Consider the following 23,354-nt stretch of genomic DNA (forward strand, 5'->3'; position numbering starts at 1 on the left):
AAAAAAAAAAAAAAAAAAAAAAAAAAATTCCTGTATATATGCTTGAAAAACACATTTGACATTGTAGTTTTTGCTTCAAAGGGCAAAATAATTTAGGAAACTCATTAAGAAAATTATTTACCCATATTTTTACTCTTTCCTTCTCTCTCAAGTTCCAAGATCCCCCCGCCCCTTTTTCTTGAGGATGGGAGTTTTGCCTTTGTTACCCAGGCTGGAGTGCAGTGGTGTGATCTCAGCTCACTACAACCTCTGCCTCCTAGGTTGAAGCGATTTTCTTGCCTCAGCCTCCCAAGTAGCTGTAATTATAGGCACATGCCACCACACCTGGCTAATTTTTTGTATTTTCAGTAAGACAACGTTTCATCATGTTGGCCAGGCTTGTCTCAAACTCCTGACATCAGGTAATCCACCCACCTCGGCCTCCCAAAGTGCTGAGATTACACGTGTGAGTCACTGTGCCCTCTCAAGATCCCTTCTATCACTTCCTTTCTATTTAGATGACTTAGCCACTTTTAAAGGGTTGGTCTACTCGTAACAAATTCTCTTAATTTTCCTTCATCTGAGATATCTCAGTTTCATTCCTGATGGATATTCTCCCTGAACACAGAATTCCGGGTTGACGGTTCTTTTCTTCCATCTCTTGAAAAATTATCATGCCACTTCTTTCTGGCCTCCATGGTTTCTGATGAAAGATCTGTGATTCAAATTGTTCTTCTCTTATAGGTAACATGTCATTTCTCTTTTGCCTTTTTTTTTTTCCCATATTTAGTGTTCAAAAATTTTACTATGATGTGTCTTGCTGTGACTTCTTTGGGTTTATACTGTTTCGGATTTGCTCAGTTTCCGGTTGTCGGTATAAGCAGTGATTTTGAATTGAATTCTGGACATTTGAGATATTAACTTACAAGACCCTGGATCTTATTTAAATCCTCCACTTAGCAGGCTTTCTTTATTACCATTCTGGTATGGAGAAAGGGACACTGCCAGATGGAGTTGAACTTCAAGTTCCCTTCATGACATCTAAGGGAAATGGGTACCTCTGAATTGCTAAGCAGTGGAGAGAGTTCCAGCTCCCTGTTAGGTCTCTCCTAACACCACCCTGGCTGGTATCAGGCATGCATGATTACTACTCCCTGTGTGGCTTTCACTGACACTTCTTTGATAAGGAGACCCTGTTATTGCTGGGTGTGCCAAATGTCTGACTCTCCACCAGGCCTCTTCTGATGCCACACAGTGGGGAGCTGAAGGGGTGCTTCATTACCACTACACAGTGATGAAGGTTCCAGCTCCTCAGTTAGCCTTCTCTAATAATGCCTCAGCAAGGATTAGGGAAGAGGAGAGGCTGTGGGTTTTTGTTTGTTTGCTTGCTTTTGTAGTGTTCAGTTGGAGTAGAGAGGTTCCTGATTTAAAGTTTTCTAAGTTTGTCCTTTTTTTGTTTTTTGTTTTTTTTGGGTCCTTTTGCAAAAAAGAATAGACTTTTGGGGGCATTTTGGCTTTGCCTATAGGCATTTCTGACTTCTTCAGCCCAAGACTGGGATATCTGAGCAAAGTGAAAACCCAGGGACCTCATGGCTATGCCATTCCTGAGATCTCAATGTCCCTAACCAGCCCGCTGCTTCTCTCCACCTTTCAGATTCATTTTATGTTTGTTTTATACATGTGTCCAAGGTTGCTGGCTGTACCTAGCAGGAGGATTACAGAGAAATACATCTACTCCATCTTTCCAGAATCTGAAGTCCAAAAACTTAGTTTTAAAAATATTTTGTCCAATTTTCCTGGTTATTCTCAATGGGTGGGCTGGTCCGCAATAAGCAACTTTGCCATTACTGAAAGTAAAGACCTTGGTCATTAAAACAACAACAAAAAATTCATGTATTTCACATTATTTGCTTTGATTTGTTCTTTACACACGTAACTCTCTTAACTACTTCCTGAAGATAAATCTCTATACTGTCCTCCAAAAAGAATGGCAAAGAAACTAGAAAAATTCAGTGTTGAGAGCAAAAAAATGCCAGTTAGAAATGTATACCCTCGTTGGGAATTACTAACAAAAATCCAACTGCTTTAAAAAAAATGACATGTGGATACTAAGTAGTAAAGTTCAAAAAAAAATTTGACAGAGATGCTTTCAAAATTATATACAGGTACACAGACATATTCTAATCTATTTTTATATCTGCCATAATGTAAAGGAAATATTCTACACACACAATAATTTTATCTAATAATGTGTTGTTCAAAGTTTCTCACAAAGATAGAAAGCTTCATATTAGGTACTACGTTGATACTAAATGTACCCAATATTTTTGACACTGAGATGAATTTCAATTATATAGAAAAAAAGTCTTCATTGCAGTACTGTTTGTAATAGAGAAGGACTGAAATCTACCCATAAATGCCCATCAATAGAGAAACTGATGAAATAAACTATGATACAGCAGTACAATGGAATACTATGCAGTAGGAAAAATACTGGAAACCATTCTATGTGCTGACAAAAAAAATCTCAAAAATATATTACTAAATGAAAAAACCAAGTGTCTATAGCCTGTTATATTTTGTGTAAGGGGTGAAATAAAGCTGCATATGCATATTTGGTGGTATATGCATAAAGAAATAGAAGTACAGAAACTAACAGGGTGATGGCTATGAGGGAGGAGAGAAAAGGGTCATAGGAACAGGTGGAAACGGAACCCTGCAATGTAAACATAGTCATATTGCTTTGATTTGGGGACCATTTGAAACTACTGCCTACTTCAAATAAATCCTATAGGAAAGAAATTAACTTTCTATTTTAAAGCTGAATTTAAAACACAATACACAATTCAAAATCCAGGAGACTGAAATGTCTGCCACCAGTTCCTGTGTCTTTTTGAATTGTGAATCAGAGTCCTCACCTGTGGTCTTAGTCTTACTGTGTTCTATCACTGCAAACTGCAATCCTACCATAGCCACATGTCTTCCAAATGCTAATGCTATTGGTCCCATTAATCACAGAATCTTCTCATTGGAAGGGACTCCAACCTGTCATCCAATCCAGCCTCAGCCAGGAAAAAACAGGGATGGGCCAGCACAGAGTGATCACTACTTGTGAACACACAAGACAAAGCTACAGATGTCACTGCCTTCCTCCCCTTACTAGATGGCCCTTGTGGCTATTTCCTTCCTGAAAACGTACAGACAGATCCACCAGTTGTCTGGAATCAATTTGGTAGCCATGTGAACTCTAAACATGCATTTGCTAGTATCATACTCTAAGAGAAGATTAAAATTCTAGAAATGGTAATTGTTCTGCCAAAGCTTCATTTATAGACAATCAGTTTTGGAAAAAATATTTCCCCAATGGGTCATTTTTCAAAACTAGCTGCCCGAATCAAAGAGAAAATGACTAGTCAAACTCATTTCTCTTCACAATAAAATAATGGAGCAAGGCAATGAATAGGCTAAGTCAGCAGAGAATTCCACTCATGTCCTTAATCAAAGGGTCAGTGCTATTCATTACCACATAAACATTGCTCATTTCCTTACATCCATTCTTGAGATATTTATTGCAGGCTTAAATTAAATATGATCACTTTCTCTCTTACTCTATGAAAGATAACTTCTTAAAAATTTGAGAACCCAATAAATATTTTCATTTCACTGCATTTTTAATAATCTAGAAAAATGGTGACGATTCATTTAGGCAAAGTCATTACCGTGTACATGAAACCTGACATTTCCTAATGAAAACAGAACTACCAATTTTCTCCACTGCAAACTAGCAACTGTACCTTAAATATTTATAAACCAGATCCATTCCAATTTTATTTGGGTTTAACATATTACACTGAATACTGGGCACTGAAGTCGGCAGCAATAATTCCAGTTTCTTCTCCCATTCATGGGGAGGGAAAGGACAGGGTGGCTGATGTATTGGTTAAGAATGCAGGCTCTAGAGTCTAAGTGCCTGGATTGAAGGCCAGCCTGCACAGACCCTAATTGTGATTAGTCTTTATGTCTCAGTGCTCTTATCTATAAAACAGGAAAAATAATAGTATCAAAGGATTCTGAGGATTAATTAATTCAAGGAGACTATTTCACACAGTACGTGGCTTAGTCACTGCCAATAGAAATCATCTACTTTTCTTATTCCTTTACATGTGCCTCACACTCCTGCTCAGCAGGATTCCTTGCTGCCTCGTGAACGCACTGTGTGCGTCTGTCCTTCCAAACCTTGTTCCTATTGTTCTGAGTATGGACCACCCAATTGCTTATTCCCTAGCCTGATGAAACCTTCTTCCCTTCCAAGGCCCATCTCATTCTGATCCAGCTAACCAATTATGACTTGTCACCACTGCCTTGTACCTCCATTGCTCTTCATTTGCAATTCTCTTATTAGATTCATTATATTAACTGACATCCATTACAGTAATTTATGACCCTGTCTCCTTCATGGATAAAGACTATGTCTTACTATCCTATTTTGTTCTCTACAGTATTTAACAACCCACAGAGTCATACTTACAAAGCATTTATTGGGTTTGAAATAGTTGCGCTTACTTGTGAAAGTAAGCATAGTATGTCACCTACAACAGAAGCTCTCTCATAGGATATTTATAAAGATTAAATGAGATAATGCATTTAAAGAACTACTAACAAGTTACTATCTTATTATCAACAGTTCCTATTTCTTGAATGTTTTATCACATGCCCAGCATTGTAATAAGCTTTACATGTGGGAACGCCTTAAACCAGGGCTTGACATAATCATCTTTCATTCTCCTTGCATAAAGTAGATGAAATATAGGTATTTTAAAATGATTGTTGATGAAAAATGATTCTAATGACAAATTTAAAAGTATCTGAATTTTCTACATCATTTAAAAGTTGACTTGATTAAATGACAAAATTCCTAATAATTCACAGCAATGTTTTTACGATTATTTATTTATTTATTTATTTAAGAGATGGGGGTCTCATTATGCCGCCCAGGCTGGTCTCGAACTCCTGGGCTCAAGCAATCTTCCTGCCCTGGCTTCCCAAAGTGCTGGGATTACAGGTGTGAATCATAGTGCCCAACTTACAGCATAGTTTTGAGGATCAAAATATTCCAATATTCTACACTGAATTTCTATTTACAAATAAAAAAATAAAGATAACAGATTTTTCTAAAACAATTAAAAACAAAGTAATTTAAGATATGTAAATAGGATCTTGGAAATCTTAAAACTGAAGAGCAGTATTATGCAAATTTCTATCTAGTGCTCAGGACTATTAAGGGATGACAGGTAAGAAAAACAGCTCTGGGAACTTCTGTACAACTTAATCCCCTTGACTGTTTAATAGGCCAATCGCTGCAATCTATTGCAAAGGGTTGCTGTGAGGATTAAATCAGACTATGCCAGTAATGTGATTAGAATATAGTAAAATGAAGCATATATTTATCTCATTTGTTTCTATCATGAGAGATGCCCCCAACTGTACTGCAAGTGAAGATCAAGATGCATGACAATAAGAATACAAATTTTCTAAAGCATCAAGTGTTCTTCTAAATTCTTACCAGTGTGAAAATATTAGCAGGTTAGTTTTGTCTTCTCACTGTCATTTTATAGAACAATGAACATGGACATCAATAAGTAATGAAAGGCCAGGCACGGTGGCTCATACCTGTACTCCCAGCACTTTGGATGGCTGAACGGGTGGATCACTTGAGGTCAGGAGTTACAGACTAGCCTAGCCAACATGGTGAAACCCCATTTCTAATAAAAATGCAAAAATGAGCAGGGCATGGTGGCAGCCCTGGGTAATCCCAGCTGAGGTGGGAGAATTGCTTGAGCCTAGGAGGCGGAGGTTACAGTGAGCCGAGATGGCATCACTGCACTCCAACCTGGATGATAGGGTAAAAGTCCGTCTCAAAAATAAAATAAAATAAAATAAGTAGTGAAAGTCCCAGAAAGGCATCAGGATGGAAAATGTAAAAAGCTTGGATAAGCCCCAAAGAATCAGTTCATTTTCTAAAGTAAATTTCTTCAGGAATTGAAATGCCTACTTCAGCTCCCACAAATATATCAAGTTAAATAAAAAACAAATTACTAGATTTTTGTGCAGTGCTTTCTATTTTACAGATAAAATTTTAATTTGTTGTTCTGTTCACTTTAGCTTTTAATAGTGGTAAAACGAGGAATTAAAGCACCAAAGTGTTGAAAGGCAAAATGCCACAATATAGGAAACAAATTGTGTCTTCTTTTTCAAAGCATGATTATGTAAGACAGTTAATAAAAAATAGAAAAGATATTAAAGGAATCATTTAAACCAAATGTAGAAAGAGATTTAAAGCTCTTTTTGATGAGTCCAGTTTCCTGGTATCACACTATGAATCTCTTTAAATATAAGGATATACAAAGCTGGATATTTTAAAATATGACGACACAGATGGAAACTAAAAATGCTTTGCAATGATTCATATGCGTAATCCACTGCACTTATAAGCATTTCCTTTTTAAAATCTGTATTTGTAAAGGCACCAAAATAATCAGTTTCTCAAAATATTTCCAAGGCACTAATGAGATTTCCTACCAAAAAAAATTACTCCCAAGACTAAAAGCCTAAGTATGCATGTCGTCTGCCTTATCTCAGTGTAATCCTGGCTTTGAATGCTGTGTGTACGGAGATAAAAAAGACAGAGGCCAACCCCCAGTGCTCTTTAGTTCCAGACACAGAGCTGTTCACATGGAATAGCATGCTTTGAACCTCTAGATTCCACTGCCTAGTAAAAACTACTGTCTAATAGTAATACTCCTATTGAATGGGATGACATATTTAAGGCACTTACTTTCAAAGTAAAATTTAAGAGACTCATTGCCAAATTTTAATTTTGCCTAGTAAACATATTAAAGAAAACAGCTATCATATATTATGATTAATAATTTATGAAGGAAGGGACATTTTAATACTTCCAAGAATAGGAAGGGCATAATTTCAAAACAATGGCCAGTTTTGTGAGTTAAATTTAACTTTGAGTTCAACTCTTTATAGTGTTCTTATCTTTCATATGTGGATAGGACTACTCTTAACAGATCAGCACCATCTGTGATCTGGCACTTGGCAATCACAAACAGAGGACACAAAATGTGTCAGAAATCCCCATAATGTCTACAACTAGGGTATCCATTTTGTATTTACTATAGTTAAAACAAAAGAATGGCAATAAAGACCTCCTTTACATAAAATAATGTTTTAATAGAAATTTCAAATGTTAAGTATATGACTTTGTTATGTCTAAATGTTTTTATTCTCCTTAATAAACACAGTAATAGAAATGACTGAATCAATAAAGTTGGACCTAATCATAGTTTTTCTACACCTTTGTCAGAATAAATGTTCAGAATATTTACTGGAAAACAGCCTCCAGAATAGGTAGGTTTATACATCAGTAGTCTTTTGAAGCATTCAAAGTGCCTCAAATTTTCACATTACAAACAAGGATACTACTCACAGCATTCTTTAGATGTATGTGTCCAACAGACATTAGCTGTGCATTATGAAAAGTAAAATGGACAGAAAAGGCAAGGATTAGAAAAGAGACATCTGGCCAGGCACAGTGGCGCATGCCTGTAATCTCAGCTAGTTGGGAGGCTAAGCAGTAGAACAGCTTGAACCTGGGAGGCAGAGGTTGCAGTGAGCTGAGATCGCATCACTGCACTCCAGCCTGGGCAACAGACTGAAACTCTGTCTTCCAAAAAAAAAAAAAATAAAGAAGGGGAGAAGAGAGGAGAGAAAAAAGAGAAAAGAAATGAGATATCTAACTATTGCTTCATTACATATTCTCAGCGGCTGAATTAAAATAATAAATATACCTTAAAACTGATTTTTTGGACTCCCATTCGTTTTAATAAAATTGGAATTTTTGATTAATTAAGGACATCCTATCCAAATTTGTTCACAAAATGACATTTACTACCTGGACCCTTCAGTGAAAAATTAACATAATGAGAAAAAATGAAAGACAGAAATAAAACACCTGAACCAATTTTATTTTTGGAGGAATTTTTAAATGTAATGTTAAAACTACTACCTCCCAATATTAGGATGCAATATAGCTAAAATGCTAAAAGAAAGAATTAAATAAAGTAAGAGTATATAAATACATTATCTATAAAATTAGCCCATATGCTCAAATTATTCTAAGCAGAATGTGAAATTTTACATTTTTATATTTAAAAATTGTGGCTAGAATATACCTTTGGTGGTACTAATAGACTTTGAAACTCTTAAGCTTTTAAGAACAGTGTGGTGAAGTGGCACAGACATTGAGGCAGGCTTTGTTTGCACCCTGGTTCCAAAACTTATTAACTGTGGGAAATTGAATTTATTACTTAATCTCTCTAAGCCCCAGAGTCCTTATCTCTAAAATGCAAATAATAATAGTACCTTTCTCACAGGGTAGGGAGATTAAATGAGATAACATAGTTAAGGCACTTAGAGAAGGAACTTGCAAACATGCTCACTACTAATAATAATTTATTATTACTGTATTGTTATAAATAACATTATTATTGCTCCTATTATTAATTCTCAGACACTTGAAAAATTTACTGTATATACAGATCATAAAAGAATTTAACATAGTTTAAAGTGTCCTGTTTATAAATTCTGACATACAGAATTCATCAAAAGAGAAATTGTTCAGCGTTCAGAGTAAGAAAAGGCAAAATAAGTAATTGCAAAGAGAGCATCTTTCACAATAAAAGATATCCAATTTCTCCATCAAAACAAGAAATATTAAGGTCTCTATTCTGGAAGCCTAGGGGGAAATGTGAGCAAGAATGCTCTCCTCAGAAAGACAAACTCACCCCTTGTTCATCCAGTTTCATGAGCTGCTCTGTGACCTTGGGCGTGTTGAAGGCCAATCGCAGGCACTGGACATTGAGCTCAGGAACCACGTGCTCCAGCACTTCTTTGAGAGGCAGCCCTCTGGCCGTCGAGTGCTTGGCTGTCGAAGGAATGGCATCCTCCAGGACTGAACCTCTCAGTGTCATGAGCTACAAGAGAGACAAGTGCTGTGGTGAGGCTTCTGGGATGTGAGACGCCTGAACACATGTACATGCACTGCAGGCCTGGACTGTGGGGCTCCTCATAGAGCTGGGCAATGATTTTTGATGGGTAAAGCCAGTGAGAGAGAAAGAATGAGAAAAGTGGTGGAGGATACAGAATACATGAAAAATGAAACCAATCTTTCAAGACTGGGGGGGTCCAAAGGAGCACATAATCAAGACTTCTGAGGATTTAAATACCAAAACACCAAAAGTAACCAAAAATACATTTCCGAAGTAACAAAAATAACATTTCCTTAAAAGATATCAGTAAAGATCACCATGTCTATATGGCTATACAATGTCACTATGCATACTAATTAGGAAATTAAGAAGGCTGAATCCCAGAGCAATGTCTGAAGAATAAATACCCAGAGTTTGGATGTTATACTTCTTTGAATTATAAAAACGGGGAGATAAAGTTTTAAGCTTCAGAATGCATGGCTGACAAGCATAAACTATTCATGTCACCAAATGCTGCTGATACCGGACAATCATCACTGTCAATACAGCAGCAAAGGCAACAGCAGCTGAAATTACTTTTGATTTTCTCTTATTTCTTAAAGTGCCTTCCCTTCTTAAAAGACCCTCCATTAATACCTTAAGCAAAGACATTTTCCTATGTAATGATGATCTGTCAGAGAAAAGTTAACCAGATATGACGCCCAAAGTAGACTTAATTTCCAAAAATGTCTACATGGCAAAGTTGTTAACATAATTTAAATACTATATGAGGAAAGAAGAGAAAACCCATCAAATTGAATATATTTCCATTTAGCAACAGGAGCTACAAAAGCTAGTGGAGTGCACGTTGAGTGGCAAATATAAAGGTGTGAGGTCAGAAAGACACAAATGCAATCTCAAAAGGGCAAGTATACTCAACAAAGCATACTTTGGAGAGTCCAAAGGCAGAGAATGGATCACATGGCTCAGGGCATAAAGAAAGGCCCCGTCGAAAGGAGTGATTTTAGGAAATGGCCACGAAATAGAAGAACAATTTCTACAAAAAGAAAATGTCAAGAAAGAACATGAGCAAAGGTATGGAGACTGGGAAAAAAAGGAGTTAAGTGGGAAGGAGTGATTATTGTAGATGGACACAAGAGTGCAGGGAGGAACGGATCATGCAGCTGCGAGCTGGGGGCGCACAGAAGACCCTGAAGCTGACTAAGTGATACATGCCTCACTGGGCTCCTACCAGTCAGCTCAGGAAGTGCTCATAAAGGGACGATGTATACTCAGAAATTAAGTGCAAATAAGACAAACTGCAAGAGGAAGCAATTGGAGGCAGAGAATATAATTAGAATGGAGGACCTAAACAGTCTTCAGGTAACAGGCAAATCAGGCATGATTTAGGAGTAGCAGGGAAACGGGAACCAAAGGAAGAATCACCAGGGAAGTAAAATCTAGAATCTAGAACAGGGGTGTCCAATATTTTGACTTCCCTATACCACAATGGAAAAAGAATTGTCTTGGGCCACATATAAAATACACTAATAGCTGATAAGCTTAAAAAAAAATCTCATAATGTTTTAATAAAGTTTATGAATTTGTGTTGGCCCACATTCAAAGCTGTCCCGGGCCACAGATCGGATGAGCTTGATCTGTAACATTTGCCCACAGGTGAGGTCAAGACAGATGGGGGTAGAAAAAGCAAAACTTAATAACATCTTATGTTCAATACAGGAAAAACTTAGTAGAAATATTTGCAGTCTATTCATTTGATGAGTATCTTTTCGCTTTCATGATAAACAATTTCTTTCAAACAAAAAGTAAAAATCATTTTCCTATTACTTAATGTATAATTTGACACAAATAGTTTTTATGTCATTTTTAAATCATGGAAAATAGCTAACTCAGTTATTTGACTCTTTTCTTCATGAGATAATATATAGCTTGAAATAGGGAACCACAAAGGCTAGAAGTCTTCTCAATTTAGAAGCCAAGACCAAAAACACGAGTCACTGCATCCTGAGCCACAGAAAGTAGCTAACTTCATGAAAGCCAAACCAGATGAGAAAAAGAACGGCTCATTTTTTACATCCCAGTCAGTAGTATTACTAATATTTTTGTTAATGACTTCCAGAAACAAGAATGAAGTGAGTCCTCATGAGTCCTGTGTTTCTATGCTTAAAAACACTAGTGCGCCATAAAATTTTGCTTATAAACAAACTGCCATGCCTACAAAGGTATGTCTTCTTTTATGTTTTACACTGTTTATTTCTACTAAAATGAAAGAGATTTGTTTGTATTTCTGTTATCTTGCTGCCAGTTACTGGCACTAAAGTGTCACTGTAATGTTTTCTTTTTTCTTGCCTTATTCATCTGCATGAGAAATTAGTAACATGAGAAGTCCCTGATACAAATTAAATCTTCTTTCATTTGTAATAAGTGAAAGGGCTTCAGTGAAGAGTGAAGTAACTATCTCTCAAAGTCCAGGAGCTACAGACAGGGACCACTATTTGGAAACATTTCTATCAAAAGCCTTATACAATATTACCATCAAACCAAATTTAGGGATTTTTTTTATTAGAAAGAAAAACATTATATAAAAACTCGTGGCGATTAATTACATAAACATTAGAGGGAGGAAGGAAGAAAGGAAGGGAGGAAAAGGAGGAGAGACATGGAGGAAAGGATGAAAGGTGAGAGGGAAGGAGGGAACAGAGAAACAGGGAGGCAAGGCACTATCTGAGGCATCAGGCAAGTTGTGCTGAACTACTCAGACAGAAGCCCCACCCTCATGAGGCTGCACTCTAGAGGAAGAGATTGAAAGCAAACAAAATGACTAAGTACAACAGAGAAGAAAGTGTTAAGTATTAGTGAAAAATAAAGCACTGAAATGGAGATGAAATGGGAAGGTAGTAGAAATTTTAGATTCAGCGGTCAAGGAGGGCCTCTGTGGTTTCTGAGTAAATTCTAGATGGAAATGAGGCAGCATGACAGAGAACACCGCAGTAGGGAGGAATGACAGGCATCTGAGCCCCAAGGCAGAGGTGTCCTGAAGTGGCCCAGGGAGGAAGGAGGCCAGTGTGGTGGGGAAAAGCCCAGGCCAAGGGGAGTTACAAGGGATGAGGCACAGAGAGATAACTGGGAAGCAGATGTGCGTGGTTTCCTACGCTAGCAGGACAGTGGTTGTTTCTCAGAGGGAGATGAGGAGGCTTTCAAGGATTCTGAACTAAGGAATGACAAGATCTCAATGACATTTCAAAAGGAACCCCACTGGGTCAAAAGGATGCAGAGCTTCAGCACAGAAGCGGGAGACCAGCTCTCAGAGCAAGACCAGGACCAGGACTGGGCAGTGAGGGTGGGAGAAGTAGTTGAGTTCTGGGCATATTGTGAAGACAAAATGAGCAAGTGCTGCTGACACACCAGATCTCAGGGGCAGGAGGGAGAAGAGGGGAATAAAGTGTGACTTTAATGGTTTCCAGCCTGAGAAAAATGCAATAATAGAGTTGTCACGAAGTGAACATTAGTTTGAATGTAAAAAATAAGTGGTAATGGTTTTTTTTTTGAACACTTGAAGTTTTTAGTCAAAGGCTAAGAAAACAGACCCAACAGACACAACTCATTCAAATGGGTTAGCTGGAGAGAGAAAGAATCTTATGATCACAGAAAGCAAGTAGAATAGTTTGGGTCAAGGTAGTAAAGCAGAGAGAACAGAGGTGGGAAAGGTAAGAGTCAGTGTGGTTCACAGACCAGAGTGGAACTTAGGACAGGTATTAAGGTAGGACGCAGAGGCTGGGATCAGCTGTGGAAAGCCTGCAAGACACACTGAGAAGGGAAGCTCCCGCAAACCAGTGACAGAATCCGACTGAGAAAGGAATCGTAGGAACCTTTAACCTCTGGCATGAGGGACAGGATGAACAAGCGGCAAGGAAATGAATTTAGCTGGATAAAGAAACAACACAGAAAAGAAAGAATTTGATGGCGGGTTTAAATCAGAGTGGCCTTGGGAAGAGAAGAAGAGAATAGGAAAGACAAAAATACTTGGAAGTAAGATAACTGAGGATCACTTAAAAACTGGTAGGATCTGGGAAGCTAGAAAGGAGCAACTACCTGCATACAATTCCAAAACACAGAATGTGATATTCTCTGTGCCTCTGTGCTCAACAAAAGAATTTACACCATGTAATGATTAGCTTTGTCATGGAGAAAAAGCACATGAGAGTATGTTAGTTCACTTCTCTCTGGCCAGTATAAACAACACATTAGATATTTAAGTCTTGTCTTTAAAAAGTCCTATATTTAATTTCCCTGGAGTTCAGGCTTAGGAACAATTACTAAGTGATACCAACCCCTGAAACTTGCTTTGCATTCAATGGGGGAAATGAAGCCAAATGCCCTATTTAAAATAGTTTCAAAACCATTATTTTCTGGATGACTCAAGGGTATTAAGTATTAATGCACAGCAAAAATCCTAAAGTGAAACAGCGGCTGAGAGGCAATAAATTGGTAACTCGTCCAATTATATAAGTTTACAAAGAAAAAGAAGAACCTCATAGTCCCAGACTTGTTCATAGGTTTTTTAAAAAACTTATGCGTGGGTTCTTTTTATTTTTCCATGTGTTTTTTTAGCCCAAACTTCGTTTTAAAATAAAAACTCATAGATTGTGTGTATTTGGATTCCTAAAGAGCTCTAAAAGCCTGTTTCACTTACAATTAGCCCCTGGTTCAAAGAGTATATCTTCTAGGTCTCTGACAATGGGTCCCAAAGATAGTAAAGTGAAAGTGGAAGAAGTGTCTCTTTCTCTCCTTTTTCTTGGGCGAAAACATGCGCTCAGCAAGAGCTAGGAACAGTGAATTAAGTCTTTCGTGGCCTTCTCTGATCCCTAATACTCTGGCCCTCGAGTTGCCTTGGTGCTTTCCAGCAGCCCTAAGCAGGATACACAATATCCCACTGGAGATTCTGAGGACTCCAATTTCCTTAGGCCACACTGAAACAGCATATCTTTCTCTGAATCAAAACTCCTCACACACATATTGCATCTATTCAGAGGCCCATGAAAAGAAGGGATCCAGATCTAACCATCTTGTCCACCTCCATCTCCACCAGAATAAATGAAAGGGACCTTCACTTATTCCAAATACATCTGTAACCATGTGCTATTAAATTTAATTGCTTTGCTACTGCTACTATTTGCCTTTTTTCCCCCATTTCAGTTAAACCTCAAACCTCTCTCATTTGTGACTTACCTCACTAGTTCTAAAAATTATTCGGTAGTTGTATGGAGATCCATTTTCTTTCATTTCTTCCGGTTTTTCCCTTCGAATGCTCACAGCCACTGGACCAAGATTCTCATCAGCTCCAAAATAGTTCCAATGTTCTTTAAATAAGACAAAACGAAGTTAGAAAATCTATCCAATACTTTGAAAATGTTACGTTCTGCTCAGTATTTAACGTCACCACTCAGAAATCATATCAACAAAATGTAAACATTTAACAAATATTAATATTGTTCAATTAGTTATAAAAACAAAAACTTGGCTACATAGGTTTAGTTTCAGAGAAGATAACATTGAACACAGGTGGCCTGTTGAGTTTTTTACTACTCTACAGACTACTATTCTACTATTTCTCAAAATAAATTTGTATTTTCTCCCAATATCCCTCTATTTAAATAGGTTACATCTGTGCACCCTTCCTCGCCTAATAGAAGGCTTGTGCTAGGACTTTTTAGCTTCCGGTTTTTTTTTTTTTTTTAATTCTAAACATATTAAGAACAGACTTTGAAGAAAGGGATTCCGCCAGATTAAAAAAGATTTCCCTGGATTGGAGAGAGAGGTGTGTGGCTGCGAGTCACTGGGCGGCACTCTGCCCCCAGGCAGCCTATGTTTGGTGGAGCAGGCGCTCAGAGGAAAGAGCTTCACGGTGCCCCAGGGAGGCAGGACCCAGGGCTCTGGGCCACAGCACAGTATCCCACAGTGCAGGGCTAACGTAACATATGCCGCCAGGTGACTCACAAGCCCAGGCCCTCTCTTCAATGTTGTGGCCTTTTGCCCAAGGCCCCAAACCTTAGCACAAGCCTCCAAAGGACTGGTGCTGAATTTACCTTCTTGACAAAAAGAAAGGCAGGGATCAAAATTAAGTCAATTTATAGAAAATGTTGAAGTGGTATTTACCGTGCATATACGTCTTTTAAAAATTTGAACTGTTGATACATACATAAGATGTTCACAGATGAAGAAGTCCACAAAACATGAAAATATATGAAAAACTAGAAGAGATAATTTATTTTTCAAACCTCCAAATGCTTACTTTTTACATTATTCTGTTTCATTTATATCTGACACGGCTAAATGACTGAATTGTGACATAGTATGTCATCGCACAAAATGCACACATATTTGAAAATACATGCTATTTCCATACAAAATATAAGTATTTGAAAATCCATGAGAATAATAAGAAAAAAACAGTATAAATGTCTAATCATGTAGCTTAAAATTTAAGTAATGCATATGAAAATACTCTGCAGGTACTAAAGCACAATTACAAAAGCTACAGTCATAAATGTTGAGGGTTCTCTAAGAATATTATCATAAGCCATGGGAATTCAAAAGAAGAAAAACACAATGGGAATATAAGCAATAAATATGTCATATATGAGAAATAACCCAATAAATGTCACAAAATTCATGTACAAACACTTATGTATATCCTCAAAGCACAGCACATGAGAACCACACTCAGATTATTTACTCTTACTTTGCACACAATTCTAATAAGCTTGGTTGTCTGGTCTTCAAGCTCACAGCTTTATTTCAGAGGTGTGATAATTCCAGATGTTGACAAAGTCCAGGGTGTAGGGCTGATACAGACTTGCATGCAGACAGCAATGTGATAGGACAACTGACAACAAGGAAGAAAACAGAAAGGAAGGAGACGGAAATAGTATAAAAAAGCGGACAAGAACTTAAAGAGAAACAAGACATCAGTCTGGGGCCATTTACTGAAGGAACAGAGCTTAACACACTTTGATAACCTCAGAGGATATTGTTGTATCACTGCAGCATAGAACAACAGTGGATGCATCGAAGATGAGTGTGAGTCATATTCATTACCTGGTCCTTGAATTTCAAGGACTCTAATAAAAACCAACTTCTAGGAACTCCTCAAATACACCCACATACCTGAGAATGGGCAGGTGGCATGACAGTTCTCTGTGGCTGGAGAAATACCCAGATATAGGGCCACTATAAATTCATCATAAATAATCTCAACTCATCCTCATCCTCAAGCTTTCCCTGGTCAACTCTCTCTCTGTTTCTCCAGGGCAGATGTTGCAAACATGCTCTATTCTCCTGTAACCAACCCTCACCTACCTTCTCCTTAATCTTAGCAAGTGACAATGTGTCTGCATCGCAAAGAAAGTAAAGAAGCCATTTCAGATGCAAACTTACTCACCATCCACACAAATTAACCAGCATCCAGCCTGCTGCTTCCTTTTCTGTATGATCCAAAGCCCCACCCTGACCCTCATTTGCCCATTCCTCCTTCCGAGGGACTCAGATTCCTTAATGACTCTCTTTTTATCTTCAACTTCTCTTTCTAAACTTGGTAATTCCCATCATCATTTAATTACCTTTAAACTCACATTGATTCTCAACTCCTTATCACCTGTCAGAACTAAAGAGTTGTCTGTTCTGTCCTTTCTTCCACTGGAAACTTCTTGAAGTAGCTGTTCAATTCCTCACGTCAGAATTATCATGTGAATTCCACTGCATGGGTCACCAATGAATTTCTCAAAGTTAAAACAAATGGTACTGTTGGTCCTTATCTGGCTCAAACTCTCCATAACGTCTAGCATAGATGATCACTTCATGTTTCTAGAAACACTCTTACTTCCTGGTTCCTATGACATCACCTTCTTCTGATTTTCCTTCTACCACTCTGGCTGTTCTAGCTCAGTTTCCCTCCCTCTTCCTATCTGAATATTCCACCCACTTTCAGAAGTTCAACTGCCACCTCAATGTTGATAACTCTCAGAAGTCTACAAGTCCACTCTAGACTTCTCTAAGTGTGAGATCTTTGTTTGTTTGTCTTTTGTTGTTGTTGTGTGTCTGTTTTGAGACACAGTCTTGCTCTGTTGCCCAGGCTGGAGTGCAGTGGCGCAATCTTGGCTCACTGCAACCTCCACCTCCTGGGTTCAAGCAATTCTCCTGACTCAGCCTCCGGGGTAGCTGAGATTAGAGGCATGTGCCACCACACCCAGCTAATTTTTTATATTCTTTGTAGAGATGGAGTTTCACCATGTTGGTCAGGCTAGTCTCGAACTCCTGACCTCAAGAGATCTGCCCGCCTTCGTCTCCCAAAGTGCTGGAATTACAGACTTGAGCCACCGTGCCCGGCCAAAGCCTGAGATCTTTACATTTACCTACTAGAACTGTTTGTCCCATAAACATCTGCAAAAGTGAAGCTGGCACCTTCCCACAGAAACTTTATAGCTCTGCCTCCAGTCCCTATTTCAGCAACTGCTACCACATTCACCCAATTGTTTATGCCAGACCTATCATCATGCTCTGTGAATTCCAGTTTCTGGACACCTCTCAAACCTATCTTTTCCCAATCCCACTGCCACTGATTTGTCCTATCATCACTTGCCTGAGTGTTTGCAGTAGTCTTCTAACTGGTTTGCTTTTATCCAACTCATTCACACTGCCAGATGATCCTTCTAAAATGCAAATCTGACCAACTACTACGAAACTTAAAACACTTAGGTTCTTATACCCTGAATTTCATGGTTTCCCAAAGATCCTCATAACCTGTCACCATCAATCACTCCAGCCTCAGCTCAAACTTTTCACCCTCTTAAATCTGGAGAACCAATGATACTAAACTTCTCTTTCAGGTGCTCAAGCTCACTGTCTTTTATTATCTGAAAAACTCTGCCTAGAATATTCTTTCCATAACCCCTTTGTATTTGGCTAAGTCCTCTAATTTTGGGGGCTCATCCTAAGTATGACATAGACATCTTTGGTAAGAGAGACTCAATAATGGAAGAAAATTAAAGTGTTTACTTTAGATATTGATACTAATAACTTTATTTAAAAATGTTATGAATTCATAAAACACAAATTTTAAAACCAAATATTTAATATATCTCATGAACAAAAAACAGAAACATAAAAAATGTAAAAAAATATAAATTTATAAACTAAAAATATTAAACAATCATTTTAGTATTACTGGCAGATAAAATTGTGTTATTTAAAAAATCCTACATAAACTAAAACTAAAGACTAAAAATAAGGTTACTTTATTAATAATAAAAACTGTAAAATTAATGATGATTTAAACATTTTGTGTGTCATCATCAAAACCTGACTACATTTTTTTGTAATTTTTCCCAGCTGCAGATGAAGTATATTTCTGAGTTGAGGGAATGGTAATGGGATAATTACAAACTAAATTCAAACACTTTCTTCAGACTCTAACTTCAAACAAACCCATCTCTGGTTAGGTAATGCTAGGAAGCTATTTTTGAACTGTGTCAAGTTTTTTCATTGAAAAAGAGCTGTAGCTTTTATTTCCCAAATATCTTTTCCAGCCAGTCTTCATCGGTATCAGTTCTACTGGTATGGGTGGAGACTCTGGTCCAACATCCCATGCTAAATTCACAACTATCATAATCAGACTCTGCTTTTTCAAAAAGTCTTTGAACTTGAAAAAAATTATTTTTACACTAAAAGCTCTGTTTTTGTTCACTGTCCTTTTTTTGTCTCAAGGATTACAGAAGTATAGAAAAAAACTATTTCTATATGAACACAAGTTTATTCTATTCCATGCCCTAATGTACTATTTACCTTCTTGGTAGAGAAGAGTTTCATTCAGCAAAAATTTTGAGTATTTTTTTTTTAGACAGAATCTTGCTCTATCACCAGGCTGGAGTGTAGTGGTACAATCTCAACTCGATGAAATTCTTCAGCCTCAGCCTCCTGAGTAGCTGGTACTACAGGCATGTGCCACCATGCCCAGCTAATTTTTGCATTTTCAGTAAAGACGGGGTTTCACCACGTTGACCACAATGGTTTTGATCTCCTGACCTCATGATGTGCCTGCCTCAGCTTTCCAAAGTGCTGGGATTACAGGTGTGAGCTGCTGCGCCTGGCTGAGTTCTTTTTCTTTTTTTTTTTAATACGGAGCGTTGCTCCATGGCCCAGACTGGATTGCACTGGCACCATCTTGGCTCACTACAACCTCCGCCTCCCGGGTTCAAGCAATTCTCCTGCCTCAACCTCTCAAGTAGCTGGGACTACAGGTACATGCCACCATGCCCAGCTAGTTTTTGTATTTTTTTCATAGAGATGGGGTTTCGCCACATTGGCCAGGCTGGTCTTGAACTCTTGACTTCAGGAGATATGCCCGCCTTGGCCTCCCAAAGCATTGGGATTACAGGTGTGAGCCACCACAACCGGCTACAATTTTGAGTTCTAAGCTGGAAGATACTGGACTGCAATCTTTTCCTTCCTCTCAGGCCCCTGGTCCCTAGGCAATGCATCTACACTTGCTCTGAAATATAGCATTTTAAATTTGTTTTCCTACTGCTCATAGACTTCCATTGTTCACTAGTGAAAATATCCATAATTACAAGGAGTTCTTCTAACCTGATCTACAATTGTCATTCTCTTTCTTCTGGAGTGGAAAATTTAGAGGGGAAGGGGAAAAAGGACGGGCAGTTACAGATGAAGGGCATTAAAGAAAGGCCAAGGAAGACTTTGACGAGGAAATTCAGGATGAGGAAAGTCAGAAAAAGAAAAGGGGAAGGGAAGAAGAATTAGAAACTCAAGTAGGGTAGATAAAGTTTCTGATGGATGAACTGAAATACAGGTATTATGCCCCCAGAAATTATAATATTTGAGAGCCAGCATACTGGGATGCCAAAAACCAATACAGCAATCACCATATTAGAATGACGTAATGCAGCAAAGCAAAGCATTTTGCCCAGTACTCTAATAATCACAGCAATCATAAAAATATACATATTTCCTTCTTTTTTATAGATATGGCAACTTTGATTTAAAGAAGATGAGTCACTTAGCCACAAGTAGTATATAGCAGTACCAGAGTCAAACATTAACTGCTGATTTCAAAGCTCATTTTCTTAGCCATTATAGGCAATATTATGTTTCCATAAGTTTCTAAAATTTTATTATGAATAAAAAAATCATTAAATGAAACTTGATTCCTAAGGGAATAAACTATTTATCTAGTCCAATGAGACATAATGCTTTATTCTTTGATGTGCTGTTTAGCTAAGGTTTTGTTGAAAGGAAGAGAGATTGACATTATATCCATATACGGTTGACTTCCTTCCACCTACTCCATTCCTCACATTTAAGACCTAAACAAATGTTTAGTCTGAAGTTTTCTTATTAGTTCTGGTTCTTGAGTTTTAACCAGGATGGTACAAAGAGTACCAATGAATAATTATGTCATCATTAAAATGTTCCAGATAAATAGCTATATTTTTAGTTGATGCATTCACAATAATAATAAAAATTTCACATTCTTAGTGAGGGGAAACAGTAAATAGCTCAGAGCTCAAAATAATTAGATCAGGCACAGTTCAATCACCTGATTATAAGGTATACATAAGCATGTGTGTAGAAGGCAAAAAAAGTTAAGCTTGGTGTTTTACTTGTAAGGGGAAAGGAAACTACAGTTATGGGAGTTATAGGCTTCAACAAGCAACTTTTGGATTTCTTGCACTGGTTATCATGGTATCTGTAGGCTATGTATTAATCCTTCAGTTGCATACTTCCCTAAGGATATCTATAGCATAATCTGAACTGAATGTAATTATGAACAGTAAAAATATAGTCTAATCTGTAAAACTCTAATTTATGGCTTAAATCATCTACAATAGTTTAAAGTTTTTGACAGAAAAAGTAGACATGATAAACATGAATCAAAGAAACAGAAAGCAAATAAAACTTAGCTACTATCTCATACCTAACATAACATATAAAAAAAAAAACTATGTTTCTGAAATGCAAAACCAGCCCTTGGTAGAGATGTAATATTGCTATAATACATTGCTGGTGGCACTATAGATTGGTATCAACGGCTTCAGAAAGCAGTATGGCAAGATACTTTAGAGTCACAAAAATGTTCACATCCAATCTTAGAATTACCCTAATTGATAATATAGAAAGCAAAATAAAACCTTTTCCTTTTTTTTCTAGGAAAAAAAATGTAAGTCCATGTATAATGGGGATGCTGAAGATACAAGTATAAGCAGACAGAATTGGGCTTCATCATGTATCAGCAGATCAAAGAATGGAACAGTGACAACTTCAATAGTTCAAAATTATTTCACCATTTTTAACATTTTAAAGTATTTTTTAAAAATAGTCTACTTGGTTGGTTACATATGTGCCACCATCAGTATAGTTAACAACATAAAGTTTGACCCTCAATGTTTTCATCAGTTTAATATTTTCATTAGACACACACATGCACACATATGTTTACTGCAGCGCTATTTACAACAGCAAAGACTTGGAACCAATGCAAATGCCCATCAATGATAGACTGGATAAATAAAATGTGGCACATATAAACCAGGGAATACTATGCAGCCATAAAAAGAATGAGCTCATGTCCTTTGCTGGAACATAGATGAAGCTGGAGGCCATCATTCTCAGCTCACTAACACAGGAACAGAAAACCAAATACCACATGTTCTCACTTGTAAGTGGGAGTTGAACAACGAAGACACATGGACACAGGGAAAGGAACATCACACACCAGGGCCTGTCAGGGGGTTGGGGGCAAGGGGAGAGAGAGCATTAGGACAAATACCTAACGCATGCAGGGCTTCAAACCTAGATGACAAGTTGATAGGTGCAGCAAACCACCATGGCACATGTATACCTACGTAACAAACCTGCGTGTTCTGCACAGGTATCCCAGAGCTTAAAGTAAAATAAAATAAAACAAAATAACAAGTAGAAAAACCACTCACTGTTCAAATTTTTCAGGTTTTGTTATTGTGCAACTTCTTACATCTTAATCTGACTAATGACTAAGAAAGAGAGGACAGAGAAATCAATGTAAAAAAAAAAAAAGAAAGAAATTTCTTCTCTTGTTAAAAGGAAACACAGGTTTGCCAAAGTGGACATAGTAAGAGGCCAACTGTTTAAAGAATGGCTCTCCTTCTGGGAAGTGCACCGTTCAGAGTCTCAGTTTCTGGTCCTCAAAGGGCTCATCCTAATTATAAGGGTGGAGGTTCCATGAAAACTAAATAGCCTTAGACTTTGCACCATAATCAAAACCAGGTCAGAGTAATGGATGGGGACACTTAAACAGGACTGGCCACATGCCGGAATTCTGTCCCAAAGCATGGCACTAAGCTTATAATTATTGGGGCCTAAGAGTAATTGCCCACATTTACAAAGTGCACAGTATTCTGACATTCCATTTCTTCTTCCCATAGGTATGACACTTAAAAAGTGGGGTAATGTACTTGCCAAGATTACATGGAATTTGGGGGTTTAAAACCGTAGCTGATTTAAAACCGTAGCACTTAACTGGCCTCTAACTTTTCAATAAAAGGTAAACTTTAGTATGAAGTTATATTGATTACTGCACCAAAATGATTCAAGAAAAAAATACAAAGAAAACTCTATTTAAAATAAAAGGAGGACATACATTCCAACTTTTCTGTACACAAGAAAATAAAAAATAAATAAACAGAGGATAAAGATGAACAGAATCATAATGAGAGATTTTTTTTGTTGGTTGCCATCAGTCTATGACAAATGGCCAATAGTTATATTTTTTAAAATCAAAACTCACTAGTCATCAAAGAAACAAAATGTCTTTTGTTGGTTTACAATAAATGTTCAAAAATAAAAATCGTAAATATTCAAAATAGTTAAGAGAATGTTAAACTACAGTCTTAAACATACCAGTGGATCTTTCTGGTCTAAGCTTTCCTAAGAGCAATTTGGCAATAAAAATCAAAGCTCCTGTAAAGCTCACATTTCTTTCATTTACAGGGCTCCACCTTATGGTAATAATTAGATATGTATAAAAATTTATATAACAAGGCTGTGGCTATAAATAGAAATTAGGGGGTCTATAAACTTGACTTAAAAAAACCACATCTTTATTTTCACTAACTTCTAACTGAAATTTACTGTTTCCATCTATTATAAATGTAGGCAACAGGCTATATTAATATTAGTTGAACATGTGACTTTGACACCAATAGAAACCACATTTAATATTACATTAAGGTTGTTGCAGACAATATCAGAATATTAATTACACTT

General features: G+C 37.3%; 1 protein-coding gene across 16 annotated transcripts in view; it reads right to left on the minus strand.

Annotated features, from left to right (window-relative positions):
* Nucleotides 1–23,354, minus strand: part of SIPA1L1 (signal induced proliferation associated 1 like 1) — a 398,250-nt gene that overhangs the window by 104,593 nt on the left and 270,303 nt on the right. For all 16 annotated transcript variants that reach the window (XM_032245719.1, XM_032245716.1, XM_032245723.1 and 13 more), the window contains 2 exons: nt 14,268–14,398; nt 8,835–9,023 (listed from right to left, as the gene is read on the minus strand). In XM_032245719.1, coding sequence (XP_032101610.1) covers nt 8,835–9,023; nt 14,268–14,398 — 320 coding nt within the window. The remainder of the gene's footprint in view (nt 1–8,834; nt 9,024–14,267; nt 14,399–23,354) is intronic.

This window comes from Sapajus apella, unplaced genomic scaffold (assembly GCF_009761245.1).
Source record: "Sapajus apella isolate SASKATOON/1434 unplaced genomic scaffold, GSC_monkey_1.0 scaffold59, whole genome shotgun sequence".
Taxonomy (NCBI): Eukaryota; Metazoa; Chordata; class Mammalia; order Primates; family Cebidae; genus Sapajus; species Sapajus apella.